Source organism: Pygocentrus nattereri, chromosome 10, assembly GCF_015220715.1.
Source record: "Pygocentrus nattereri isolate fPygNat1 chromosome 10, fPygNat1.pri, whole genome shotgun sequence".
Taxonomy (NCBI): Eukaryota; Metazoa; Chordata; class Actinopteri; order Characiformes; family Serrasalmidae; genus Pygocentrus; species Pygocentrus nattereri.
This window is the reverse complement of record NC_051220.1, coordinates 26,399,720-26,412,689: the sequence shown is the minus strand read 5'-3', so window position 1 is coordinate 26,412,689 and position 12,970 is coordinate 26,399,720. Positions and strand designations below refer to the sequence as shown.

General features: G+C 39.7%; 1 protein-coding gene across 1 annotated transcript; it reads left to right on the top strand.

The window, feature by feature from the left end:
- Window positions 1-74: 74 nt before the first annotated feature.
- Window positions 75-10,027, top strand: tmem30aa (transmembrane protein 30Aa). Its single transcript, XM_017699735.2, has 7 exons — window positions 75-556; window positions 3,948-4,061; window positions 6,084-6,191; window positions 6,298-6,385; window positions 6,504-6,650; window positions 7,719-7,931; window positions 8,317-10,027. The coding sequence occupies exons 1-7, from the start codon at window positions 308-310 to the stop codon at window positions 8,508-8,510; spliced, it is 1,113 nt and encodes a 370-aa protein (XP_017555224.1). The 5' UTR covers window positions 75-307; the 3' UTR covers window positions 8,511-10,027.
- Window positions 10,028-12,970: the final 2,943 nt, after the last annotated feature.

Here is a 12,970-nt window from a genome sequence, read left to right as displayed (position 1 = left end):
ACTTTTTAAAAATTGGACGGCGCGAGCCTATTAAATATTTATACGTCATTACGTAACCAACGGTAGCGAGTTGGTTATTGGCTGACAAGCGTATCTGCCACTTCCTTGTTTACTGCCTGGTCAGTTTCGCAGCTGAGGAAAGCGGGATTAGCTCTCAGCTGAGTTGTTTTATTTGAGGTCGGACAGTCTGCGAGCATTAAAAAGAACGGATACGCTGTAAAAGCAAAGTTTTGGAGTTCCGTTTTTCTGTTTTTTAGCGCCGTCTAGCTCGTCAGTTTGCTAGTCGCAGCTGAGATCACAGGCAGCCATGATGGCGTCCAGCTACAGCGCGAAGGAGGAGGACGGCCACCACTCAGGATCCGCCGCGGCAGGTGGTCCCGGAGCGGGGAAAAGCAGGAAACCTGATAACACGGCTTTCAAACAACAGCGCCTGCCAGCCTGGCAGCCCATTCTTACAGCCGGCACCGTGCTGCCTGCCTTCTTCGTCATCGGCCTCATCTTCATCCCCATTGGCATCGGCCTCTTCGTGACGTCGAATAACATCAAAGAGTTTGAGGTGCGACTGCGGTAAAATTAAAGAAGTAAAATTACTTGTTATTTATTCATGAAGACTGCTTGCTTTCCCCAAGCCTTGCTGTCATTGTTGTCACACTTTTCACTCTGGCTTTCTTATCGTTAACATCATAATCAGCTACTGCACTAAATCGGCCACTCATGGAGGCAAATTTAAACCTTCCAAGAAGGCCTAAATTACGTGATCTTAACGTACTGGATGGGACATATAGCTAGATGAAGAAGCTCAACCAGGTAATGAGGAGCCAGGCTGTACAGGGCTTGATATGTAATAAGAAGAACTCCGTGCTGAACAAGAAATGTAATCGGTGGACCAATGGACTCTGAAGGATGGGGGTAATATGGTCAGTTATTCATTGAGTAAGTGAAGATCCTAGCAGTGGTGTTCTGAATACACTGTAACCCGTTTAGGGCTTTAATAGGGAAGGAGTTTTGACAGGGAGACCATTACAGTAGTCTTAAATCTGTTACGAATGTGTGCACAGTAGTTTTTACATCTAGAACCAAAAAATTCATTAATTGAACAGCCAAACACACAGATGCTTGGATTGTCCTGTAGAACTTTATCCAAATGCTCTGTATCTGCATTTGTGACAGCCAACCCCACAGTGTTGGAGTTGGAGAGAATGGTAAGGATGTACAGTGCTGTTAAAAAGTATTTGTCCCCACCCAATTTCTTCTGTTTTTGCTAATGTGCCACTTTTAAAACTTTCAGATCATACAGGGAATACAAAATGCAGCTTATAAATGATCATTCCATTTACTGAAGATATAGATGTATTCAAAACCTATATCATCCATGTGAAAAAGGAATTGCCCCCTAAACCTAATAACTAGTTATGCCAGCCTTGGCTGTAACAACTGCAATCAAACGTTTGCAGTGACTTGTGATAAGTGTTTTACATCACTGTGGAGGACTTTTGTCCCATTCTTTTTTTTTGCTGAATTTTTTTTATTTGGCTACACTTGAGAGTTTTTGAGCACAGACTGCCCATTTAAGGTCTTGCCACAGCATGTCAATGGGCTTCAAGTCAGGACTTTGACTCCATGGCGTTATTTTTGTTTCTTCAGAGCCATTCATAAGAGGACTTGCTTGTGTTTTTCGGATCATTGTCCTACTGCATAACCCAATTGAGCTTTAAAAATAAAGTTATTGAGCTTTAGGTCAATAACTGATGGGCAGGCATCCTCCTTCAGGATTTTCTGATTGAGTGCAGAATTCATGGTTCCATGAATTATGATAAGTCATTCAGATCACATCCAGAAGCAAAGAAGCCCCTGACCATTGAACTCTCATTAAAATCATATGCAGATTTTTGAGAACGTCTAGCCTGCTTCACCTTGCTAGACAGGTTACATTTAAGCGATGTTCCGATTCAACAGGTGTGTGTGTGTGTGTGTGTGTGTGTGTGTGTGTGTGTGTGTGTATATGTATGTATGTATGTATGTATGTATGTATGTGTATATACAGTGCCCTCCATAATTATTGGCACCCCTGGTTAAGATGTGTCAAAAGCCTTAAAATAAATTCAGTTTTTATTGTGGAAACATACTGTCACACTGAAAATTGTAGAAAAATGTAACCTTTAACTCAAGTAGAGTTTTAGGGGGAAAATAAAATCCCTGACTAAGAAATAATTTTTCTTCATAAAATCACCTGTTCCACAATTATTGGCACCCCTAACAATTCTTAGGAAATAAATGTAATTAAAGAATTTCTGTCACTTCTACAGTAGTTTACGAAGTTAATCAAAGTATGTAGGAACATTTAATTAGCAATTCACAACTTCCTGTTTCCCTGGGGTATAATTATGACGTGACACAGAGGCCATTTCTCTTCAACATGGGAAAGACAAAGGAACATAGCATTCAAGTAAGGCAGATGTGTGTTGACCTTCACAGGTCAGGCAATGGCTACAAGAAAATAGCCACTCACCTACACCTGTCCGTATCTACTGTCAGAGGAATTATTAAGAAGTTTAAAACAACTGGAACAGTGGTAAACAAGTCTGGACGAGGACGCAAGTTTATTTTGCCACCACGCACAGTGAGGAGGATGATAAGAGAAATAAAAAGTTCTCCAAAGCTCACTGTTACGGAACTGCAACAAATGGTAGCATCTTGGGGTCACGAAGTCTCCAAAACAACCATCAGACGCTATCTACACGCCAACAAGCTGTTTGGGAGGCATGCATGGAAAAAAACTTTTCTCACTCACAATCATAAACGTAAACGTTTGGAGTTTGCTAAGCAGTACTGGGACTTCAACTGGGACCGTGTGCTTTGGTCAGATGAAACAAAGATAGAGCTTTTTGGCAACAAATGCTGTAAGTGGGTCTGGCGTAACACAAGAGCTGAGTATGCAGAAAAGCACCTCATGCCCACTGTGAAATACGGGGGAGGATCAGTGATGCTGTGGGCCTGCTTTTCTTCCAAAGGCCCAGGGAACCTTGTTAGGGTGCATGGCATCATGAATGCTTTGAAATACCAGGACATTTTAAAACAAAATCTGGTGGCTTCTGCCCGAAAGCTGAAGATGGGTCGTCACTGGGTCTTTCAGCAAGATAATGACCCTAAACATATGGCAAGATCTACACAGAAATGGTTGACCACACACAGAATCAAGCTCCTCCCATGGCCATCTCAGTCCCCAGACCTTAACCCCATTGAAAACCTGTGGGGTGAGCTGAAGAGGAGAGTGCAGAGGAGAGGACCCAGGTCGCTGGATGATTTAGAGAGATTGTGCAAAGAGGAATGGTCGAAGATACCTCTTTCTGTGTTCTCCCATCTTGTGAAACATTATAGGAGAAGATTAGGTGCTGTTTTGTTGGCAAAGGGGGGTTGTACAAAGTATTAACATCAGGGGTGCTAATAATTGTGGCACACATTATTTGATGTTAAACAATTATTTCTTAATGTGGGATTTTTTTCCTACTGAATAAATGCACTTGAGATAAAGGTTGGATTTTGCTCTTTTTTCCATCGTGGTCCTATATTATTTAAAAAAACCCTCAATTTATTAGAAGCTAAAGAACACATCTTAACCAGGGGTGCCAATAATTATGGAGGGCACTGTGTATATATATATATATATATATATATATATATATATATATATATATATATATATATATATATATATATATATATATAGTGTATGTATGTATTATATAATGTGTGTGTTTATAGTATATATATATATATATATATATATATATATATATATATATATATATATATATATATATATATATATAAAAATATATAAAATCAGGATAATGGCACTTTGACAACCAACCCCATGTTTCCCTACATGTCAGACAGAAACCGAAATCCTGTCAACACTCTGTAATATTACGTGTGCTTTGTTGTAGATTGATTACACTGGCGATGAATTGAGCAGCCCATGCTACAAATGCTCTACAGCCTACAGCTGGAATGATTCCTGCAAATGCTCTGTGCCTTTCTCCCTTGATCAGCCATTTGAGGTATACTGATGATACTTTTGGACGTGTCAATAATGCAGTAATGGAAGTGAAAACCAAATTGACAGTCAGTTTATTTATAGCTTGGTATATTTAGTACCCTTTCTTGTAATCTATAAAAGGTCATTTGAAGCAAACAGCACAGTAGCATTAAAGTCTTGGCCTTGGTTTTCATTTATTATTCAGTTGCATTTTAGGGGCCATATAATTGATCACTCACACACATGACTAGAGGTTTAATTTTTCTATCAACAGTATCAGTTTCATCATATACAGTGGATATAAAAAGTCTACACACCCCTGTTCAAATGCCAGGTTTTTGTGATGTAAAAAAATGACAGCAACACAAATCATTTCACAACTTTTTCCACCTTTAATGTGACCTATAACCTGTACAATGCAGTTGAAAAACAAACAGAAACCTTTACATTGGAAAAATATAAAATAAAAAAACGTAAAATAACCTGGTTGCATAAATATGCACACCGTTAAACTAATACTTTGTTGCAGCACCTTTTGGCTTTTATTACAGCACTCAGTCTTTTTGGGTAGGAGCCTATCAGTGTGGCACATCTTGATGTGGCAATATTTGCCCACTCTTTTTTGCAAAACCGCTCCAAATCTGACAGATTGCGAGTGCATCTCCTGTGCACAGCCCTCTTCAGATCACCCCACAGATGTTCGAAGGGATTCAGGTCTGGACTCTGGCTGGGCTATTCCAAAGTCTTAATCTTATTCGAGTGAAGACATTCTTTTGTTGATTTAGATGTATGCTTTGGGTCATTGTCGTGCTGAAAGATGAAGTTCCTCTTCATCTTCAGCTTTCTAACAGAAGGCCGAAGGTTTTGTGCCAACACTGGCTGGTGTTTGGAACTGTTCATAATTCCGTCCACCCTGACTAAGGCCCCAGTTCCAGCTGAAGAAAAACAGCTCCAAAGCATGATGCTGCCACCACCATGCTTCACTGTAGGTATGGTGTTCTTTTGGTGATGAGCAGTGTTGTTTTTGCGCCAAATATACCTTTTAGAATTATGTCCAAAAAGTTCAACCTTGGTTTCATCAGACCATAACACATTTTCCCACATGCGTTTGGGAGGTTTCAGATGTCTTTTTGCAAAATTAAGCCGGGCTTGGATGTTTTTCTTTGAAAGATAAGGCCACCCTACCCCATAGCCCAGACATATGAAGAAGACGGGAGATTGTTGTCACATGTACTGCACAGCCAGTACTTGCCAGAAATTCTTGCAGCTCCTTCAGTGTTGCTGTCGGCCTCTTGGCAGCCTCCCTGACCAGTTTTCTTCTTGTCTTATCATCAATTTTGGATGGACGTCCTGTTCTTGGTAATGTCACTGTTGTGCCATGTTTTCTCCACTTGATGATGACAGTCTTCACTGTGTTCCATGGTATATTTAATGACTTGGAAATTCTTTTGAAGCCTTCAACTGACTGATATCTGAATAATGAGATCCCTCTGCTCTGGCAGCTCTTTGTGGACCAAGGCTTGTGTTGGAAGAAGGCTACAAAAATGTCAGGACAAGCCTACCAAAACAGCTGAACTTTATTTGGGGTTGATCAGAGGCACTTTAATTGGTGATAGGTGTGTGCTGACTCCAATTTAACATGAGTTTGAATGTAATTGGTTAAATCTGAACACAGCCACACCCCCAGTTATAAAAGGGTGTGCACACTTATGCAACCACATTATCTCAGTTGTTTATTTTTACTTCACCTCCCTGAAAGATTTCTGTTTGTTTTTCAATTGCATTGTACAGGTTATAGGTCACATTAAAGGTAGAAAAAGTTGTGAAATGATTTGTCTTGCTGTCATTTTTTTACATCACAAAAAACTGCCATTTGAACAGGGGTGTGTAGACTTTTTATATCCACTGTATATTGCTTAACTGAACTGGATCTTTAAAACAGATTGGCATTTTGTAGATGTGTATAGACATGTTGAGCAAAACATTTTGCCAGGTCCAAGGTGTTTGAATTGATGTTGACTCATCATATGCTCTTCTCTCCTAGAGCAATGTTTTTATGTACTACGGACTGTCTAACTTTTATCAGAACCACAGACGTTACGTCAAGTCAAGGGATGACAGTCAGCTGAATGGAGACAAAAGCTCTTTAACTGTAAGTTGATGGAAGTTAATTGGTATGTCTTACTATACGGCTGAAAACCACACGGTGCATTATCTGTGCTTTTTCATTTATTCTTGATGTTTTCGTGATGGAACAGAATCCCAGCAAAGAGTGTGACCCATACCGCATAAGTGACAAGAAGCCTATAGCACCATGTGGTGCTATTGCCAACAGTCTTTTTAATGGTAAATAATATGTTTGAACTTGATATTACAGCAGCATAACCTTCTGTGTGAAGTCAAAGATTAAACGGCAAGATCTCTTGTAACATGCTATGTGTTGTAAACCCTGTTGTGTTTTTAGACACTTTGGAACTATATTACATTTACCCAAATGGTACCAAAACATTTATTCCCCTTGTGAAGAAGGGAATTGCTTGGTGGACTGACAAGCATGTTAAGTTCAGGAATCCTGCAGGAAACAATGACAACCTCACAATAACATTCAAAGGTATTCCCAACTGCTTTACTCCCTTTAAGTCCCAGCTTTATTACACCCTAAGGCTTATTAATCAGTAGGTACATGAGCTACAGTGCAAAATGGCTACGCTATTCTTGGTTTATAGAAATATGTAATAGAAATTGGAATCTGCCAGTTGGTCTTGTCAATTAAGTGATTAAACCTTGATACACCATACCAGTATGATAAATCTGGGACTGTATTATGGACTACAGAAACATCCTAACTCTGAGATCTCATCTGTTTAGTCACCATAGCAAGTTAGATGTGACAGTATTACATTTCTTAAGTTCATGATCTTATCCTAACTACAGAAGTGAGTATTACAAAAGCATCCTCACTTGACTTAATTTCCTAAATACTGTATTATTTTTTTTACACAACCTAAATGGTGTCTAAACTTCTGATTTAAGCTTTCAATTCTTCCGTCTAGCCATGCTATAAAAATGCGCAGACACATGTAATGGGTAACATAAGTCGGCTAGTGTAATGTTGCTACATCTATTCATATTGCAAAACCTGTGTTAGTGTCACTGAAAAATTGCTGAATTAAATATTGGAGCGAAGGTGATTGTGAATAAGCAGTAGACCATGTTGAATGTATAGCTGTTTATTAGGACAAATACCATGTAGTGCAGGGACAGCTGGCTATTTGAGCTGAAACTGGGAGCGGTGACTGTTAAACAGCAGGTGGGCGGGAGATGCAGTCACTGTATATACTGTAAACAGTTTGCTGAAACGTCCGTTTCAACATATTGGTCACTAGTTTTATTTTTTCCATTTTATTACAAAAGTAGCGGCCTAGGTGACTATATCTTAACCATAAATTAAAGCAGGATCTGTAATATGAATTGATAACTTTATATTGAATTTGTCAGATCTTAACTTATGATTAAAGACAGGATGTTTCTGTAGAATGGCAGCTGAATTTTAAACCCTGTGTAACTGACTAGTTTATGATATTAGAATAACTGTTTATTTATGATGTAGAATTACATTTTAATTATATTGAAAGCCTTTCTTTAATGCTCTGAGAAGTAATAGATTTTTTTTCCCCAGATACTGCCAAACCTGTCAACTGGCACAAGCCTGTATATGAGCTAGATCCCACTGATCCTGACAACAATGGTTTCATCAATGAGGACTTCATTGTGTGGATGAGAACAGCTGCTCTGCCCACCTTCAGAAAACTGTACCGCATCATCCAGAAAAACAAGGACAACCTGACTCCAACACTGCCCCGTGGGAACTATAGCCTTGAAATTGCTTACAGTATCCTTGCAGACAATTCCAGAACCATTATATTTCTGTTATTTATTTAGGGTTTTTAGGAAGATGAATGGAGGTCTGTTGTTTTCATATTTATGAAGTTTTTGTAAGATCATGTGCTCTTTACACAGATTATGATTTTCAGGTAAGTCACTGCTTCAACTTTGTGTATAATTTATAAAAAATAAAGATGCTTTAAAGTACAACAGATCATGCAGTATCTATAATTTGAATTTCATTTCAGCATTAGTTTCACACGTGTACAACAGCTAAAAAGGCGGATCTGATGTTTATATGTTTGCAACAATATGTTCTCTAAAACAGACATGGATACATCATCATAACATGATGACATTCACAGCAGTATTCCTTAATGATATAAATCCAGACTATCCGGTACGGAGCTTTGATGGACGCAAACGCATGATCCTCAGCACGATCTCTTGGATGGGTGGAAAGAACCCATTCCTGGGCATTGCCTACATCACTGTGGGTTCTGTTTGCTTTTTCCTGGGTGTGGTCCTACTAGTTATCCACCACAAATATGGCAACCGCAGCAACAATGCTGACATCCCCAACTAGAGCCTCAAGACTGCTGCGGTTTCTGTTTTGGACCTGCTTACTGACATGACATTTACAAATACTGGTCACACTGTTGCACAGCTCTTCATTGCTGGTGTCTCAGATGATCGTGTGCGCATATATATTTGTGCTAAAGGACAATATCTTAATTTGACATTCAAGCACTGGATTTTAAGTGTGTCATGTGGTTTAAGTATTTATATATTCTTCTCTAAAGGCCATGTTTCAAACATAAGTTTCCCAATAGTATTGTGTTAAGATTTTGAATAAAATTTTATACACTAATTGGACAGTATTGTGAAATGATATAGAAACCTTGAGATCTGACAGTGCAGTAAAGTGGTGCTGAGACATTTGCAGTCAATGATTTGATAACATTTTGTTTGTACAAACTGATGATCTCTTTTAAGATGCTTGTGTTTTGCTTATATGTGTTCTGTGAGTGAAATCTATTTGAAATTCTAAGTGGTGAATGGCCTGGGAATGAAGGATGTTTGTGAACATAGTGAGTTGCTTGATTTATGCATGTAGAATATTCCTAACTAAAGGAATTGCAGTGACTCTTAAACCTCCTGTCCATGTTCAGGAATATGCCGTATATGGTCCCAGATTGACCAAAGGTATACCATAGTTGTGCTTATAGTTGCAATAGTTGTGCAAGAAAGACCATTTAAAAACCTATTTAACAGTGTTGCCACTCATGGCTGAATGCTCGGCTTTCACTAGCTTTACCAGAGTTATATTTATGTGATTGTGTGAATGGAGAATTGATTGCATGGACTTGCTGTCAGGTTTTGCAGTACAGGAGGTCTGTCAATGCTATCATCTTCATGTGTGCTCCAGGAGCCTTTTGAATGTTGGAAACTTTTACATTTTATTTTCCAGTTTTAGACGGAGTCAGTTTACTATGCTCATCTGTCATCCAAATGTAATTTTATTTCTAAATCTTGTCAGTTATCTGTAGGATGGTCAGCTGGTCTTACTTGTCTTCTTGCCCATTTGTTTCCATTTACAAAAGTGTACTCACTGGATAATGAAGCCAGCTCTCCATGTGGTTCTTAGCTCTGTGATTGAGAGGAAAGGCACATGATGAATCTTATTTTTCAGTATAGATACAGTGTCCAAGATCCTATTTAAACTTCATAGAGTTTTCAAAAGGTCTGTCTGTTCACATAGAAGGTCTGTTGTATAAAGTGAAGGTGTAGAATTCTATGAATCTTGTAAAATGAATATACATTCCTGATGTGACCTATGTTAATATGCATAGGACCAAAGTAAATATTTGTTACTTTTTGTTTCGTGTCTAAGGGCTAGGTCTGTCATTGCTTTTGTTGGAATTATTTCACACATGCGACTGTGATCTGTAGGCAGCAGAAATGCCCTGGCTTTGTTACACAGCAGTAATAGATATTTTGTGATTTTTGCAGGCCTTCTTAGGAAAGCTTTCCTAAAGGTGTATCTCACTGTTCCCTGTTTTCTGAATAAAATCTCTTGAAAATAAAGTGACTTAAAGTTGATACTTGGTATGCTTCTAAATTCTTTGTGTTTAATTAGCTATTTCCCCTAGACATAACTGACATAAATATTAATCAACACATTAAGTCACACATATGAAACCACTTGCAGAAAAAAAGTGGCAATTCACATTAAATTTCTCCAGGTTGCTTTTTGAAACGTGAATAATGAGTATAATGGTAGCAAGGCTAACAAGGAGGGTTAGGTTTCCTGAAAGCATCTTAGCACAAAGACGATTCTTCCATGGTAGAGTGAGCAGCATACTGAACACTCTCCACCAGTTAAGGTTTTAGAACAAAGATGCTTTTGCTAAACAGATTTTGGTAAAATGTTATATAGCCCATAAAGCAGTACCTTTGTATGGCTTCCTGTCATGCCACATTATGTAAAGTGCAAGTACATCATTTGAACCAAGGTCCCTTGGATGAGTGGTGAGTTGTCTTTAAGATTATACCTCAAATGGACCATATGATGGAAAAAACACAAACTTTTAAAACATACAATTGCCTACACAGTCCATGTATGGAAACTGAAGTTGCTTTTGAGTTTTGTAGGAAACGGAATTTTCACACTTGGAAATTGCACTGGAACAGATGATAAAGCCATATTTCCAAGTGGAGAATCTCATGATTCCAGATGATACATACACTATATTGCCAAAAGTATTTGCTCGTCTGCCTTCACACACATAAGAAATTGACCAAGATCCCATTCTTAATCCATAGGTTTTAATATGATGTTGGCCCACCCTTTACAGCTATAACAGCTTCAACTCCTCTGGGAAGGCTTTCCACAAGGTGTAGGGGTGTGTTTATGGGAATGTTTGACCATTCTCCCAGAAGTACATTTGTGAGGTCAGACACTGATGTTGGACGAGAAGGCCTGGCTCGCAGTCTCCGCTATAATTAATCCCAAAAGTGTTCTGTCGGGTTGAGGTCAGGACTCTGTGCAGGCCAGTCAATTTCTTCCACACCAAACATGCTCATCCATGTCTTTATGGACCTGCTTTGTGCACTGGTGCACAGTCATGTTGGAACAGGAAGGGGCCATCCCCAAACTGTTCCCACAAAGTTGGGAGCATGAAATTGTCCAAAATTTCTTGGTCTGCTGAAACATTAAGAGTTCCTTTCACTGAAACTAAGGGGCCAAGTCCAACTCTTGAAAAACAACCCAACACCATAATCCCTCCTCCATCAAACTTTACACTTGGCACAATGCAGTCAGACAAGTACTGTTCTCCTGGCAAGCGCCAAACCCAGACCCGTCCATCAGATTGCCAGATGGACAAGCGTGATTAGCCACTCCAGAGAACACATCTCCACTGCTCTAGAGTCCAGTGGCGGCACTTTACACCACTATATTTCAACCCTTTGCATTGTACTTGGTGATGTAAGGCTTGGATGCAGCTGCTCGGCCACGGAAACCCATTCCATGAAGCTCTCTACGCTGGTCTTGAGCTAATCTGAAGGCCACATGAAGTTTGGAGATCTGTATCGACTGACTGCAGAAAGTTGGCGACCTCTGTGCCTCAGCATCCGCTGACCCCATGCTGTCATTTTACGTGGCCTACCACTTCATGGCTAAGTTGCTGTCGCTCCCAATTGCTTCCACTTTATTATAATACCACTGACAGTTAACTGTGGAATATTTAGTAGTGAGGAAATTTCACGATTGGACTTGTTACACAGGTGGCATCCTATCACAGTACCACGCTGGAATTCACTGAGCTCCTGAGAGCAACCCATTCTTTCACAAATGTTTGTAGAAGCAGCCTGCATGCCTAGATGCTTGGTTTTATACACCTGGGGCCAAGTGATTGGAACACCTGAAATCAATGATTTGGAAGGGTGACTGAATACTTTTGGAAATATAGTGTATGGTGCATTATCAAAATGGAAGTAGCCATGAGAAGATGGGTAAATTGTGTCCATGAATAAATGCACAAGGTCAGCAATGATACTAAAATAGTCTTAAAGCAATGATTGACCAGTATTTATGGGCCCAAAGTGTGCCAAGAAAATATTTCCCACACCATTACACCACCTCCACCAGCCTGGACTATCGACACTACCATATGTGTACCTCATCAGAAATCGAGATTCAACAGACCAGTCTTCAACTGTCCAGTTTTGGTGAGCCTGTGTCCACTGCAGGCTCAGCTTTCCGTTCTTAGCTGACAGAAACAGGGGCTTCTGCATCACTTGAAGTTCATGGAAAGGGGGATTATGCCTGTAGCAGCAACAGTCAGAAAAAGCACAAGAGCTGTGTAAGTATATCAAAAAATTGTTATTTAATCAAATTGGCCCACTGTAGATCTGTCTCTTCTTAGTTTATATTAAGCATAAAGACTGTACAACAAACTATATTTCCAGCAGGCACAGATCAAGCAAGAGTATTGTCTCCTGTTTCTTAGATAAACCGCAAGGTCCTCAACATATTATCCAAAAACACAGATTAGTTCATTCTCAGTTGGTAAGATCAGAAAGAAATGGTATTTTGCTGTGTATGCATGTTTAATAAGCTAGGCGACAGAATTGAATGGTCACGGTGACAATTCTATTTTCTCATTTAAGTTCAATTCAGTACTAATTTTATTTGAAAGCTTAAACAACTCTCCCTCTGCTCCTTCAGGGGGGTTGGGGGGTGCTGGAGCCTATCCCAACGGTCATCGGGCGGAAGGCAGGATACACCCTGGACAGGTCACCAGTCCATCGCAGGGCAGACAGACAGACACAGTCGCTCACACACTCACACCCAGGGGCAATTTAGCATGTCCAATTGGCCTGACTGCATGTCTCTGGACTGTGGGAGGAACCCGGAGAACCTGGAGGAAGCATAGAAACAAAACAACCTGTCTAATTCTCTGGAATAAGGAGAAGTTGGACACTGGGTTATGACCGAACGACACAAATGTCGTGAGTGAACCTCAGGGGAAAATAATACAC

Bases quoted from the DNA above. Each gene is read 5' to 3' on its own strand.
- tmem30aa (XM_017699735.2), top strand. From the start codon at position 308: ATGATGGCGTCCAGCTACAGCGCGAAGGAGGAGGACGGCCACCACTCA. The intron at 557-3,947 runs GTGCGACTGCGG...GCTTTGTTGTAG, and splicing joins ATAACATCAAAGAGTTTGAG to ATTGATTACACTGGCGATGA. The intron at 4,062-6,083 runs GTATACTGATGA...CTTCTCTCCTAG, and splicing joins CCCTTGATCAGCCATTTGAG to AGCAATGTTTTTATGTACTA.